The sequence below is a fragment of the Diadema antillarum genome, unplaced genomic scaffold, assembly GCF_040938485.1.
Source record: "Diadema antillarum isolate AM-2024a unplaced genomic scaffold, OU_Dant_1.0 scf00000112, whole genome shotgun sequence".
Lineage (NCBI taxonomy): Eukaryota > Metazoa > Echinodermata > Echinoidea > Diadematoida > Diadematidae > Diadema > Diadema antillarum.
Window position 1 is genome coordinate 4,484,764 of NW_027271001.1, and position 12,970 is coordinate 4,497,733.

General features: G+C 36.4%; 1 protein-coding gene across 1 annotated transcript; it reads right to left on the reverse strand.

Annotated features, from left to right (window-relative positions):
* Nucleotides 1-4,555: 4,555 nt before the first annotated feature.
* LOC139719642 (uncharacterized) lies at nt 4,556-10,263 on the reverse strand. Its single transcript, XM_071631048.1, has 5 exons — nt 10,126-10,263; nt 9,284-9,480; nt 8,346-8,508; nt 7,231-7,349; nt 4,556-5,456 (listed from the first exon to the last, which is right to left on the reverse strand). Exons 1-5 carry the CDS (start codon nt 10,133-10,135, stop codon nt 5,142-5,144), a joined length of 804 nt encoding a protein of 267 aa, XP_071487149.1. The 5' UTR covers nt 10,136-10,263; the 3' UTR covers nt 4,556-5,141.
* Nucleotides 10,264-12,970: the final 2,707 nt, after the last annotated feature.

Here is a 12,970-nt window from a genome sequence, read left to right on the forward strand (position 1 = left end):
GCATGAACGGGGCTCACGAGAGCTGAGTTCGATGGAGGATTGATGATCTGTAAAATTTACGTAAACTATAGAAACAATACCCTGACAAGTACTAGTACTAGTACAAGTACAATTGATTGAATTGAAAATTGATTGAATACCCTGACAAGTACTATGTTGTCCTTATTCAAAGGGACTTAAACGCTAATCAGTCTGCATTTCGGTAACAGTCTAAGTTGTCATTAGGAGTTGTCTTTGCCTTTGTAGCATCTATTCAGGGCTGCATTACTGAAGCCTATATAGATCTAATCTAGTCAAGTTGGTGATAAGACGGGTTTTCGTGGCAAAGAGCTGCATTAATATTTTGTCGATCATGTCTGTGTGATTGTGACTGAGCTAGGACTCGGTAGAAATCACGCAATGAACGTAAAAGACATTGTACTCATTGCCGATTTAATGGATCAACTCAATTTTTGTGGCCGCTATACGCAGGTTGATATTCACCACGGGAGACAAAATGAGTGGCCGCTGGCCGCGTTAGGCAGGTGGCCGCTATACAAAGGGTCTATAATACAGCAATTGCGTTCGGGGGATTTTTCAGTGGCCGTTATAAGCAGGTGGCCGCTATAGAGAGGTGGCCGCTAAGACAGGTTTGACTGTATTTTAAAACTATATTTCATATTATCACCATCCCGATACCAATCCAAGCTCTCTCCATTTTTGTTTCTTACGCTCTTTCTTCATTTTTTTAAAGGAGTATATCAAAAGAGAGTAAAGTGACACAGTGTCATTAGACAAGTATGTTAATCTTATCAATTATAGTATAGATACTTGAAGCAAAAGAAAGAAAATAACAAAGGCTTCACATCCACAACACACACACACACATAATTATTACACTCACATATCTAAATCGTATATAAAGCACTCAAACACGCACATACACACACACATACACACACACACGCACACGCATAAAAAAATATCGGGATACCATCGAGTATGACGTTTCATAATGATGGCGACAGGGTCATGTGACTTACAAAATACCTTTGCACTGGCTAACAATGTAGACACGATGTACATGTATGTGTGTGTGGTTTTTTTGTGTGTGTGTATGTGTGTGTGTTTGTGTGTGCGTGTGTGTACGTGCGTGTACGTGCGTGATATCTCTTAATCATAGTGTGATGTTGGAGGGTGTATAACAAACATGGGTGTGGCTCATAGTGGATTGACGCGGACGGACTTTCATATCTTGAGTCTATCGATTCGAATCCCGTGGCAGTTGCGGTGTTCAAGGTAAAGGCCAATCTCACACCATATTCAAATCGACTCTGACAGCATAATTTGATAGATAAAGTAAGAAAGCCAGAAATCATGCAAATAATGTGGTAAAAGGCCGGTTCGCTGTTAAAGTGTCCCCATTCGACTGTCGGCATTGTTATCTCAAGAGAGAAACTGGCAGAGGTTTTAAACGAATTCAAACAGAACAAAAATAAAAGAAATAGGATGGTAAATTACTATGAATTAAGATAGCTATAATTCGCTGCTCACACTCTAAGAAAAATTTCACTAAAAATTGAGTAAAACGGCCACATGGTCAGAATTGAGTAAAGTTTTAACCACTCCTAGTTGGGTAAAAGTTTGATCATATTTGAGCTCCTCTTTTACCCAATGAAGAGTAAAATTTGTTTTGCTTTATTATTGAGTAATTTTATTTTTACTCATTTTTGACCATGTGTCCATTTTGATCGGGGTTATGTGTAAATTTGATTTTAATCCCAGATGACTATTCTGATTTTTAACCATCTTTGGCCATGTGTCCATTTTGATCGGGGTTATGTGTAAGTTCAATTTTACTCCCAATTGACCATTCTGGAGAACACGAGGAAAGTGTAAATTCGTTTTTACTTTTGTGGCAAAACAATTTTGGTCGGCCTGCTTACGTATTTGCAATGTACAATTCATTTTAAAAGTACAGTATGATATACATGACATAACAAACACGTGAAATGTGACTTGCACATTCTCATGGTACATTTGAAGTTGACAAGGCAAGCTAGCAAGTGCATGCTACAGACCAAAATAGTTTGCGACATAAAACCCAAATAAGTAACACATGACAAAAAATATATATCGTTATTACCTTTATTGTGAAGGTAAACTATTTTTTTTTTTGAGCTGAACTATTCATCTTCTCAGAAATAAAACATAACAAACATACACGAAAAGCTGGTAGTATGTTATACTTTAAACTACATGAAATAAGGAAAACAACGTGGAATTGAGTTGTTACTTACAACTTCTTTTTCTCTGTAACATTGGAATAAACTTGCAACTTCTCTTTTTCTGGAACATTGGATTAGACTGTGCTTACATGCAGAGCATGTAACACGCATGCAGAACTTTACATGGTCATTGATGGTAGAAAAAATAAAGCTTGCGATCAACTTGTCACAACCTTTCTTTTCCATGTAAAACTAAAATAAACTGTGATTTATGTAAAGCATCTTGTGCTATACATCACTTCCTTTCCAGTCTCTGGTATAGGATTAAAGTTTGGAACCAAATGGAACGACACTCCGATTCTAGGTCTTCTCAAAGCTTCAGTCACAACATTTAAAACTCATTTCTCGATGTTGGTCCAATCTAAACATTTCTAAACACAAAAATCAAAACAAGGATACCGCACAAAGTACAAGTGTTTCTTTCCTAACATATGGTCAATATCCTTCCCATGTGAAGGCACAAGTATTTTAACAAGATTATAGCAAGGTCAATATTTTGGTTGCTCTACATTTATATTCCAGCAAAGTCTTACATCACATAAATTGTAAACCTTGGTTTTATAGAACACCCTTTGCAAAATATATGGCCATATGAAATAAACCACATGAAATTGAGTTGTTACTTCAAACTTCCTTTATACACTGAAATAGACTGTCTTTATGCATGCAGAGCTTGTACACATGTAAAACTTTACATGATAGGAAAATAAAGCATGCAGTGGAATGATGACACTTCAAGTCATAATTTTCTTAACCAGTAATGTAAACTAGCTGTAGACCTTCTCAAAGGACAAAATAATCAATAAGTTGGTACATGATGATTAATTCTTTACATAAAGGAACCAGAAACATGTCTTCAATGGGCACAGGCATAACAAGTATAAAGGTGCATTTATATCGTATCTGGCACGGTATCATGGCGCAGCATTAACGCGATATCTAAACCGTGATTGATTAACACTCTGCGCGCACTGACCAATCACAGACTAGATATCTTGTAAATGCTGTGCCGTGATGCCATGTAAACGAGCCTTAACACTGAAAATTAACGAAAATTATAATGTGGAATAAGCACCTCCAGCAGAGGGCCTCAAAGATATAGTTTTGTCTGTTTCAGATTTGAAGTAAATTTGCCATTTGGGGAAATACATCACCAGAGTATATTACACTTAGATATAGCATTCAGCTCATCCTAGCTCGAACTTGAACTTGAACTTGAACTCAACTTAAAAAACACAACATTCACATGTAAATACAGAGGTATAATGCTGACATACTATATAAGAACCTGAAATGGACTCCACGAATACACGATTATGATTTCTTTTACAACATACTGAGGTGTCTGCCCCTAACCATGAAGTTAATACCAGTCTTCAGCTGAACATTTTGTCTACTTCTTATCAAAATGGTAGTAGGCTCTGAAGGCCTTTACTGCCCCTGTTTCTTGGGCACCTGCTTCAACCCCGTAAACCACAGTGTCCAAGATCACCCACATGGCTCGAGCCTGTGCTGGATACTCCAGATCAAAGATCTGAAATTTCTTATAGCACAAGTCAACATCAGATACATGTATGAGACTAAGAGCTTCCGCTCAAACACTTTATTTTACAAGAATAATGAAACACTGGGCTACAAGCCAAATAATTCGGTGCCTTTTCTGCAGTTGGAAAAAAAAATCCTCCAGCAAAAGAAAACCAGAAAGACATAGGTGCTACATATTTTGCATTTCACTACTGTTTCAGATTTGATGTATCATAAACTTTCCCTTAAAAAATAAAGCTTACCACCTTGAAGGATTATTGATATGTATTCATTATTTCTGAGAAGATATATGTGTTTCACTGTTACTATTAAAGACAGGTCAATTTTTACTCTGCTAAAATTTGTATGCAAAAACAATGCTACTCAAAGAGATCATGTATGTGCTTGTAATTCAGAGTTTACGGTATTTGCCATATTGGAGAAATCTTTCACAAGAACGAGAACAAACTCATAAATGTAATGCAGCTCACCCTATTAAGCAAACTCCAAATAAAACAATATGAACATGTAAAATAAATTGGTATAAAAATGATGTAGCATATACATGTATGATCCTGAAATGGAACCCACTTAAAACATAATAATAATAATGATAATAATTTTTTTAAAACAACATACAGCTATTTGTCTTCCCCTTATCATTAAGTTAATTTTTACCTTTAAGTGAACATTCCACCTCTTATTAAACTGGTAGAAGGCTCTAAAGGCTTTTACTGCCCCTTTTTCATCGTACTTGCTTCCAAAAGATTTAAAATGACCCACAGGGCTCATGCCTGTGTGGGATACTATGAATTGAAAATCTAAAAGAGATTTTATATCACAGGTGAACAGCAGATACAAAACTCTTCTGCTAAAACGCTTGCTTCACAAGAATGACGAAACAGTGATTGTTTCAAAATTGATGTACCGTAAATTCTTGATTAGCAGCACATACTGACTTTAAGAATTGCATCTTTTATATTTCTTGGATTATGGATATGTATTCATACTAAGAAGATATATTTCTTTTTTGTTATCACAACAGTTCAATCAATCTTTACTCTGCTTAAATATTTTATGTAAGAGCATGCTCTCCAAAGACACCACAGTAGTACATGTATGTGCTTGTAATCGAGTGTTTACCATTTTGCCATTCTGGGGGAATCTATCACAAGAGAATTACAAGCAGAAACACCATCCAGCTCACGCTAACTGAACTCCAGATGATACAGTGGGTAGGAAAGGTATGGGAATCCACTAACACATGATTAATATAATCTTTTTTTCAACTTACAGATATGTCTTCCCCTAACCAAGAAGTTAATACCAGTCTTCAGCTGAACATTTTCTCTACTTCTTATTAAAATGGTAGTAGGCTCTGAAGGCCTTTACTGCCCCTGTTTCTTGGGCACCTGCTTCCACCCCATACACCACAGTGTCCAAGATCACCCACATGGCTCGAGCCTGTGCTGGATACTCCAGATCAAAGATCTGAAATATCTTATAGCACAGGTCAACAGCAGATACGAGGCTCTTTCTCTCAAACACTTGGCTCTCCAGAATGACGAAGCACTGGATTGGCTGGCAGACATTGTTCCCTACAGCCAGGACGAAAGGCTGGTTCCTCCCATGGTCTTTTCGGTAGGCCTCGAGACTGGTTCCTTCCTGCAAATGATAAATATTAAACTACAAATGTCGCTATGGCGACTAGTATACCTCCGCCATAATGCATGATTCTCCTAATAGGTCTATAGTACATGTGGACAATGTGTGATTACATTTTCACAAAATTGGCAAAAATTAAAATGACGTTTGTCACAAATGTGTTGAATGTTCACCTTCCTTTAACCTAGGTTTGATTGGATGAATAGGAGAGCATGTATTTGGGGATTTAAGGACTTTAACTTGACTTTGACCCATTCATAAGTTTATGCATTAAGTAATTTTCAAGGTAGGGAGAAAAAGTGCAATTTCTGTATTGAACAGTAAATTGTTACCATTTTCATCTGGCCTTTGACCCTAAGATTCATACGATAATCACTGTCATATGTAGTAAGTTTCAAGATAACTCGAGCCACTTCCGAGATATGGAGGAAAAAGCTAATTCAGCACTTTCACTTGATCTTTGACCTTTGAGGCAAAAAAAAAAAGCAAAAAAAAAAAGAAACTTTCCAGAGAATCTCTATTGGGTTATATTTGCATACACCAAGTGTTTAAAAAAAAAAAAAATCCTGCTGGCATTGCATAAATATGAGGGAAATAGTAAAATTTTGAAGTGTTGCCTTTGACCTTTGACCCGTGACCTTTGACCCCATGAACCCTAAATTCTCTAGATAATCACTGCCAGTCAGTACATGTAAATATACTATGTTCCATGAAGATACCTTGAACAATTTCCAAGGTACGGAGAAAAAAGTGAAGTTTTAATATTTTTACTTGACCTTTTGACCTTTGACCTCATGACCCCAAACTTTCACTAGAAAATCTAAATTGGGTAATACATGTATACACTAAGTTTCAAGAAAATATCTTCAGGCATTGCACAGATATGGTGGAAATAGAGAAATTTTACATATTTGACCTTGACCTTTTGACCTTTGACCTGGAGCATGTGCACCCAAAAGTTGATAGGCACAACTTCACCCCCTAATACACATACATGCCAAGTTTGATTAGGATACCTCAAGAGGTTTTTAAGTTACGCTGTCTACAAAATTCATTACGGACGGACGGAAGGACGGACGGACGGACAACCCGAAAACATAATGCCTCCAGCACCACTTCGTGGCAGAGGCATAAAAAGTACATCTTATCTTATGGCTCACAAAGTCTGAAAACGAAGTTTGCCGTTTCCTCCACTATACTGGAAAGAAATAGTTTCAATCAAAGAATAAAAATCTGCAAGAAACGACTACCATCAATAGTGATATGAAACATTTTATTCCCGTGGTGATATTTTTAAATGACTGATTTCAGTCAATATTGCTTTAGGTTAAAACTCTGCAACACATCACACAAATCTTTGTGATTAATACTCTATGCATTTTCCTTCCCCTGTTAATCCTATATATAGTTTAAAATTAGGGCCAGCGAGTTCTGGTACGTGTAGAATTCAAATGGTTACATTTCTTACCATCATAAGCGCGATTCAAGTTCACATGCCAGGACCCTATTACATAAAACTTGACATCAGTAATACGTGAAATATAACTTTGACAACTAAGCTCTCAGGCAAACAGATGTAAACATTTTAGTAGCACATAACAGTTACTGGAACTTTTTATTCAATACACATTCCTTTTTGATGAAGCATCAAAGTGTTCATGTCTTGACTTGATACGTGGAGTTGATCTTGCTGTATGGAGATGTGACCCATGCTAACACAAAATTTTTCAATTTTCTTCACTAATACTGCTTTTGCTACAAACATTTGACATACCTTTTGGCAGTCGATGAAACACTCCAATGACTCTTGGGAAGAGGCTCTTCCCCCTTTTGATGACTTCTTGCCCGGGAACAGATGTGACAGCATAAGAAAAGCCAGATTTGCCTTTTCCTCTGTTAGTGGAGTACACAAAAAGTCTTTATTAGAATATGAAAGATTTTACGCTACATATGTCTTCACACCATAAATCAATCCTGGCATATTTTCAATTCACATATCAGCTTTATATCTCTTCAAATTCAGGGCTTATTTTATAACCAGTGGGCGATTGGGGGCGAATAAGCCACTGCCACCCCTTATTTGGTTGATAACACATTTTTAGTCATCACACGCAAACAAAAAAAATTCAACCACAGCCCCTCCCCCCTTTTTATGCTGCTATTTTTTGTAGTAATCACAAGAAAATGCGGCAAAATTTTTGCCCGCCTCCCCCCCCCCCCCCATCCCCTTTTAAGAATCCTGGATCGGCCAGTGATGACTTAAGATTATTATGCAGATTTGCAGACATGCACACTGCTCTTTTATGGAAGAATTGGTGGTGTGCTGTGTGCTGTGTATTTGGGGAAGGTGCCCAAATGTAGGTGGGGGCTACAACAAAGATTACAAAAAGGTTAATGTGATGAGCAACAATAGAAGCCACGAGCAGCAGTAGTTGGAAGTAGCTTGATTCCAGCACTTGCCTCGGTGTCAGATGTTGGAAAGGGCACAAACGACCCTTGGTGCTGTTTTTACTAAATACACCATTTGGAAGAATGCAATGGAGTAAAACACTTCTATAAATCCTATTACATCTACATTATGAGGGATGATGAAGTGTATATCACATCATTTTAAAATCAAATATAATGTGTTACCATGAACTAGGGGACGGGACAGTTGGGTGACTTTGGACAGGAATTGTTTTACTTACATTTTTTCTTTTTGCTGTTGGTTTTTCTGCAAATATTTTTGTAGGTTATGAAAGGGGGATATGTGAATATTTGAATTACTGCACTTCTCTTGTATATTGCAAGCAGCAAAATACTGTAAGTGAAATTGTCTAAACTGTCCAAAGTCACCCGCCTGTCAAATGTCCCCTAAGTCTACAGTATCTATCAATAATTACACACCTTGAGTGAAGTCCTCATCACGTCTTTCTTGTACTCCGAATTTCACCTTCCACCCTGGAGAAATTCTATTCCCATAGTCCAGAATGCAAGATGATACTACTGGCCACTTTGTGAAGAGAAGGTCCCCCTTTCCATCAAATAGCTTGTTGTAATCCTGCTCAATCTGCAAAGAAACAAGAAACAACAACAACAAAACATGTTTTTGCAGTTATTTTGTTTTTTGTCTGTTAATTTGCCTGTTAGATCTTGAATTCTCACCATCTTAGTCCATTGTGTATGTTCCCAACACACACTGTGCCTTAACCCTATGTATTCCAGAGGGGAGGGGGAGCTTAATTAGCCCCCCCCCCCCCCCCTCCTAACATGGGGGAAAAAATTTATCTACAGCATGCAGTCAAATTATCTCCTTACTCACACATCAGCAAGAGACCTTTAACCCCCATCAAATCTTACCGTAAGAAGCTACATGCATAATAAAGATGATGCACAAGAAACCTCATCTATACCCCATCCCCCCCCCCAAAAAAAAATAAATAAATAAATTGCTTTTGAAGAGAAACAGAAATGGATATTCAGACAAGCATTGATGATATCAATATACATGTATATTTCATATTAGATGATTTCTTACATTAAAAAAAATATATATATATATTTCATACTATTCTATGGGTAGGAAGGCAAAACATACTTCATACAATGTTATCTATAGAATATGTACAGATTTATTTTTTTTTTTTTAATTTTGCACCCTGTGATTTAACAACAAAAATCAGGCATTTGTGTGTACATGCAAATATGGCAAACACTGACTGCAATAATTTTGTTCATCTAGATTTTGGTAGATATTGGACATGATAATAAAACCCCTGTGACAGCTTACAATGAGGATATAACATGCACCTGCCATTCACAATGGGGACGTAACATGCACCTACCATTCCAGGAGAAAGAAGGTGTGGAAACTCAGCCAGCACTTCAGTCACACACGGCTTGTTCTTTGAACTTCTCGGCAGGTTGGAATGTACAAAGTCCCTTCTATAAGCTGCTGTCTGCTCCATCTTGGCCACAACGTCTTTGTGAGGGGTGTCATGACTCCTCAACCATTCGGTCGTAGCTTTCATGTCTGCCAAATCTGATACAAATTATGGAAACTCATAATAACAATCATTATTGAATCAAGCCTGAGAACAAATGCATAGCCTTAATGTTCATCCTAGCATTTTCTAGCTTTAACCCTGAAAAGGGGGGGGGGGGATATAGCCATCCCACCCATCTCTGACCTATAAACCTCTGAAATAGCCCAATATTTTTGTGTTAGGCTGTATGCATTATCAGACATCATTAACAATATTGCTTGGGCTGCTAATTCTCCTAAAAGTAAACAAAGTATAAGAACAAGGCATATCATAATTATAGTGCATATAGAAATATTGCCACATTTTACCCAAGTCACGCTGATTTTTCTATAACTTGCACTTCCCCTTAGACCCAGTCAAAAATTACTCTTTAAATGGGTTTAAAAAGTTAGTACTAACATTCAATCAATACAAATTTATATTTAACCCCAAAATGCAATGAAGTCACTTTTTTCAAGCCTTGCTAACAGACCCAAGGTGGAAAAATTATGCAAATGAATAGATTGTTGTAGGTAAATCTACATTTAACTCAATTGTTTACTGCTTGATGCACAGAAACAAATTTTTTATACAGGGCAAGTATTTCTCAAGCCTGCTTCACTTTACTTTGGAGATAATTGGCTACATTTGTAAGCACATACCATAATTCATCTGCAATGATGAGGTTGAATCCTCATTGGAAGAACTTGAAGTGGTATCCTTAGGACTGCCAACCTTGGCTTTGTCTTGCTTCCTGTCTTGCTCTGCTGTTTTCCTTCTCAGGTACTTCAGCCGGTTTTCCAGCCTACCACCTGCTGGAAGTTTGGTACTCCCTTTCAAGTACCACTCCTCCTTTAAAAAAGAAATGAAATAATATTAAAGAGCAAGAAGAATGTCACAATTAAAAGAGTTTATATGGTTATTTTCACAGTAAAGGGAGTAATTTTTTGTTCTGACAGGGTCAAAATTTCTGAATGTGTTTTGATACATATTTAGACTGAATTATAACTAAAAATATCAAAGTTATGGATTTTTTGTTCCAGAGCTTGAACTACAAGCAAAACCTTGAAAAATATGAGTATGCAAAGTATGAAGAAGTACACTTGTAACTCATGTATCATAAAATTTATCTAAAATACCATGATACATGTGCATGATATATTGTTCAGCATGCATTACAGAGCTGTTTGAGAATGCACATGGGTTTCAAATTTACAGCTGTTTGAGTGTAATGATACTCAGATTGGTAAATACATTTGTAAATATTTGCAAGAATTCAATCTCCAAGGCAATCATTGTTGTAATACACATATTAACATTGTAAGATGAAATGGTCACGAACTTGACATAGGAAATTGGTTAGTAGTGTTTCAGAGACTTCAAACATGCTAACACAATACTGTATGTATTATCAACTAAAAAGACACAACACCAGGTTTAAAAGTACTGGGTAAGCATGGTAAGAGTGTACAAAGCTAAAAATGCAACAGTGCTATGTTGTGAGGTTAAAAGGTCATTGACACAGAATTCTCATGGTAAAGCATGGTAACAAGAATAGCATCATCAAAACCCAAATGCTGACAAAGCTTTTTCAGAATCAGTGACAGAAGGAAGCTAACTATTTATGGTAATGGTGCGAGATCGTTAATCATAACATCTCTAAATTCAGAATTCTTTTGACATTCTTTGTTTCTATTTTTGTTTATATCTCAACTAAGTCCATTTGGGTTATTTTCACTAATTGCTCTTCATAGAGAAACAAGTAAACTGATGTACAATTGATTCTTTCTCCTTGTAGTATAGTGCAAGGGAACACCTGTACCCAGTATCTTTTAATAACTAAACCCTGTTTTAGATGAAACATGAACCTTGAACCAATAAGCCACTTAATACTTTGCCCACAAACATACTGTAGATCATCATAAACAGCAAAAAGCATTACTGTTCAAGTTTGTTACCATTAAAAATACTGAAAATTGCCTTTTTGACATCCTTGTCATTTCAAAAATCATATGAATTATGATGCTGTTTTTCAAAATTGATTTGTGGTCTCCCCCTGCCCCCCCTCAAAATATTACATCAACAATTTTCTTGGTTGATATAACCTCATGAAATGTATCATGTATTTTTGTTTTTAATTGTCGAGGTAGGCCTACAATTTTTTGGAGTAATGCATGATTTGAATAAAAAAATTGAAATGTCAAGGCACTGTAAAAGCACACATACCGTACACACTAAACACACAAAGAAACACACTTCAATGAAGACAATATACAGTACATACAATATGCAACTAGCCGCTTTCCCCTTCCTTTATAGCCAGTTTATAGCTCTTTTAATCTGGATAGGAAAAACAAATTGTGTGCGATTAGATTTTCTTTAAAGGGATTTTTTAAGTGTTTAAAGTCTGGGCAGTTTGTATTTCTAGTGGAATTCAGGGTATCATGCAAGCCCAATTTCCCCCCCCCCCCCCACGTCAATGGTACAGTCAAGGACATGTCATGGATACAAGCACAGGCAAGAGTGGTGCCTTGACTCTGTAATTTTTATACAGGTCTGGCCAAATTTGCATAAATTTCTGAATATGCAATAATTTCAACTCCAATGAATAAAGTTCTCATGATTTATTTAAGGATAGATATGAATATTTGGTTGAAGAAAACACACTTTTTAAACTTTAAAACATAAAAAAATTAATTGGTACCAGATTTTTTTTTTTTAACCCTGTCTCCTAATAGCACATAACATCCTTTGAAAAGCTCCCTCTATCACGATTCTCAAAACTTAAAAATCTCAACAACAAAAAAGAGAGAAAGCAAACACGTGTATTAAAGGGGTAATATATAATAGCAATATTTGACAATACTGTATACCCTTTAATTTTATGGATGGATTCAAGTAAACCCCTACAGCTATCAACTGCTCATTAACTCACTGATCGTAATACATGTATGTAAGAGGATGTCAATCATGTAAGTCACAAAACTGCATAGTTGATGTCAAGTTCAACCTTGCTGTGTTCATATCTATTTCAGATCATGTATTAACATATTATTTGAGGAAAGTGAAGAACGATAAGGGTTTATGACCATAGTGTAACTCCAGTAACTTCTTCCAAAAAGAGAGTGGTAAATGAATGTATACATGTTGAACAGCCACCCATTTTTGTTGTTGTTGTTGTTGTAAAGGCTGATTAGGTAATTATCTTTGAAAATTATAAGCTGGATAAGACTTAAGTTGTTGCACAATAGTCTACTGAGTCTGAAGGAAAAGATAGCAGACAGCTAGACAATAGGGTCTACAGGATGTAACTTACTAGTACAATTGTAACTCTAAGTTAGAGTTATATTCTTGGTCTACATCATTACATGTATTTAGTTGGAAGGTTTCAAACTGTGTCTGTTCGGCAGATTTTTGACATTTTGGAAATGTGTCTTGAGGTAAATCTAGACAGATTCCCAAAATGTCAAATTCCACAGAACAGACACAGTTTGAAGCCTTTGAACT

What these genes read in the sequence shown, in the direction of transcription:
- LOC139719642 (XM_071631048.1), bottom strand. An exon ending in ACCTTCTTTCTCCTGGAATG is followed by an intron (nt 8,509 to 9,283) that starts GTAGGTGCATGT and finishes GTTTCTTTGCAG; the next exon opens with ATTGAGCAGGATTACAACAA. An exon ending in TGATGAGGACTTCACTCAAG is followed by an intron (nt 7,350 to 8,345) that starts GTGTGTAATTAT and finishes CTCCACTAACAG; the next exon opens with AGGAAAAGGCAAATCTGGCT.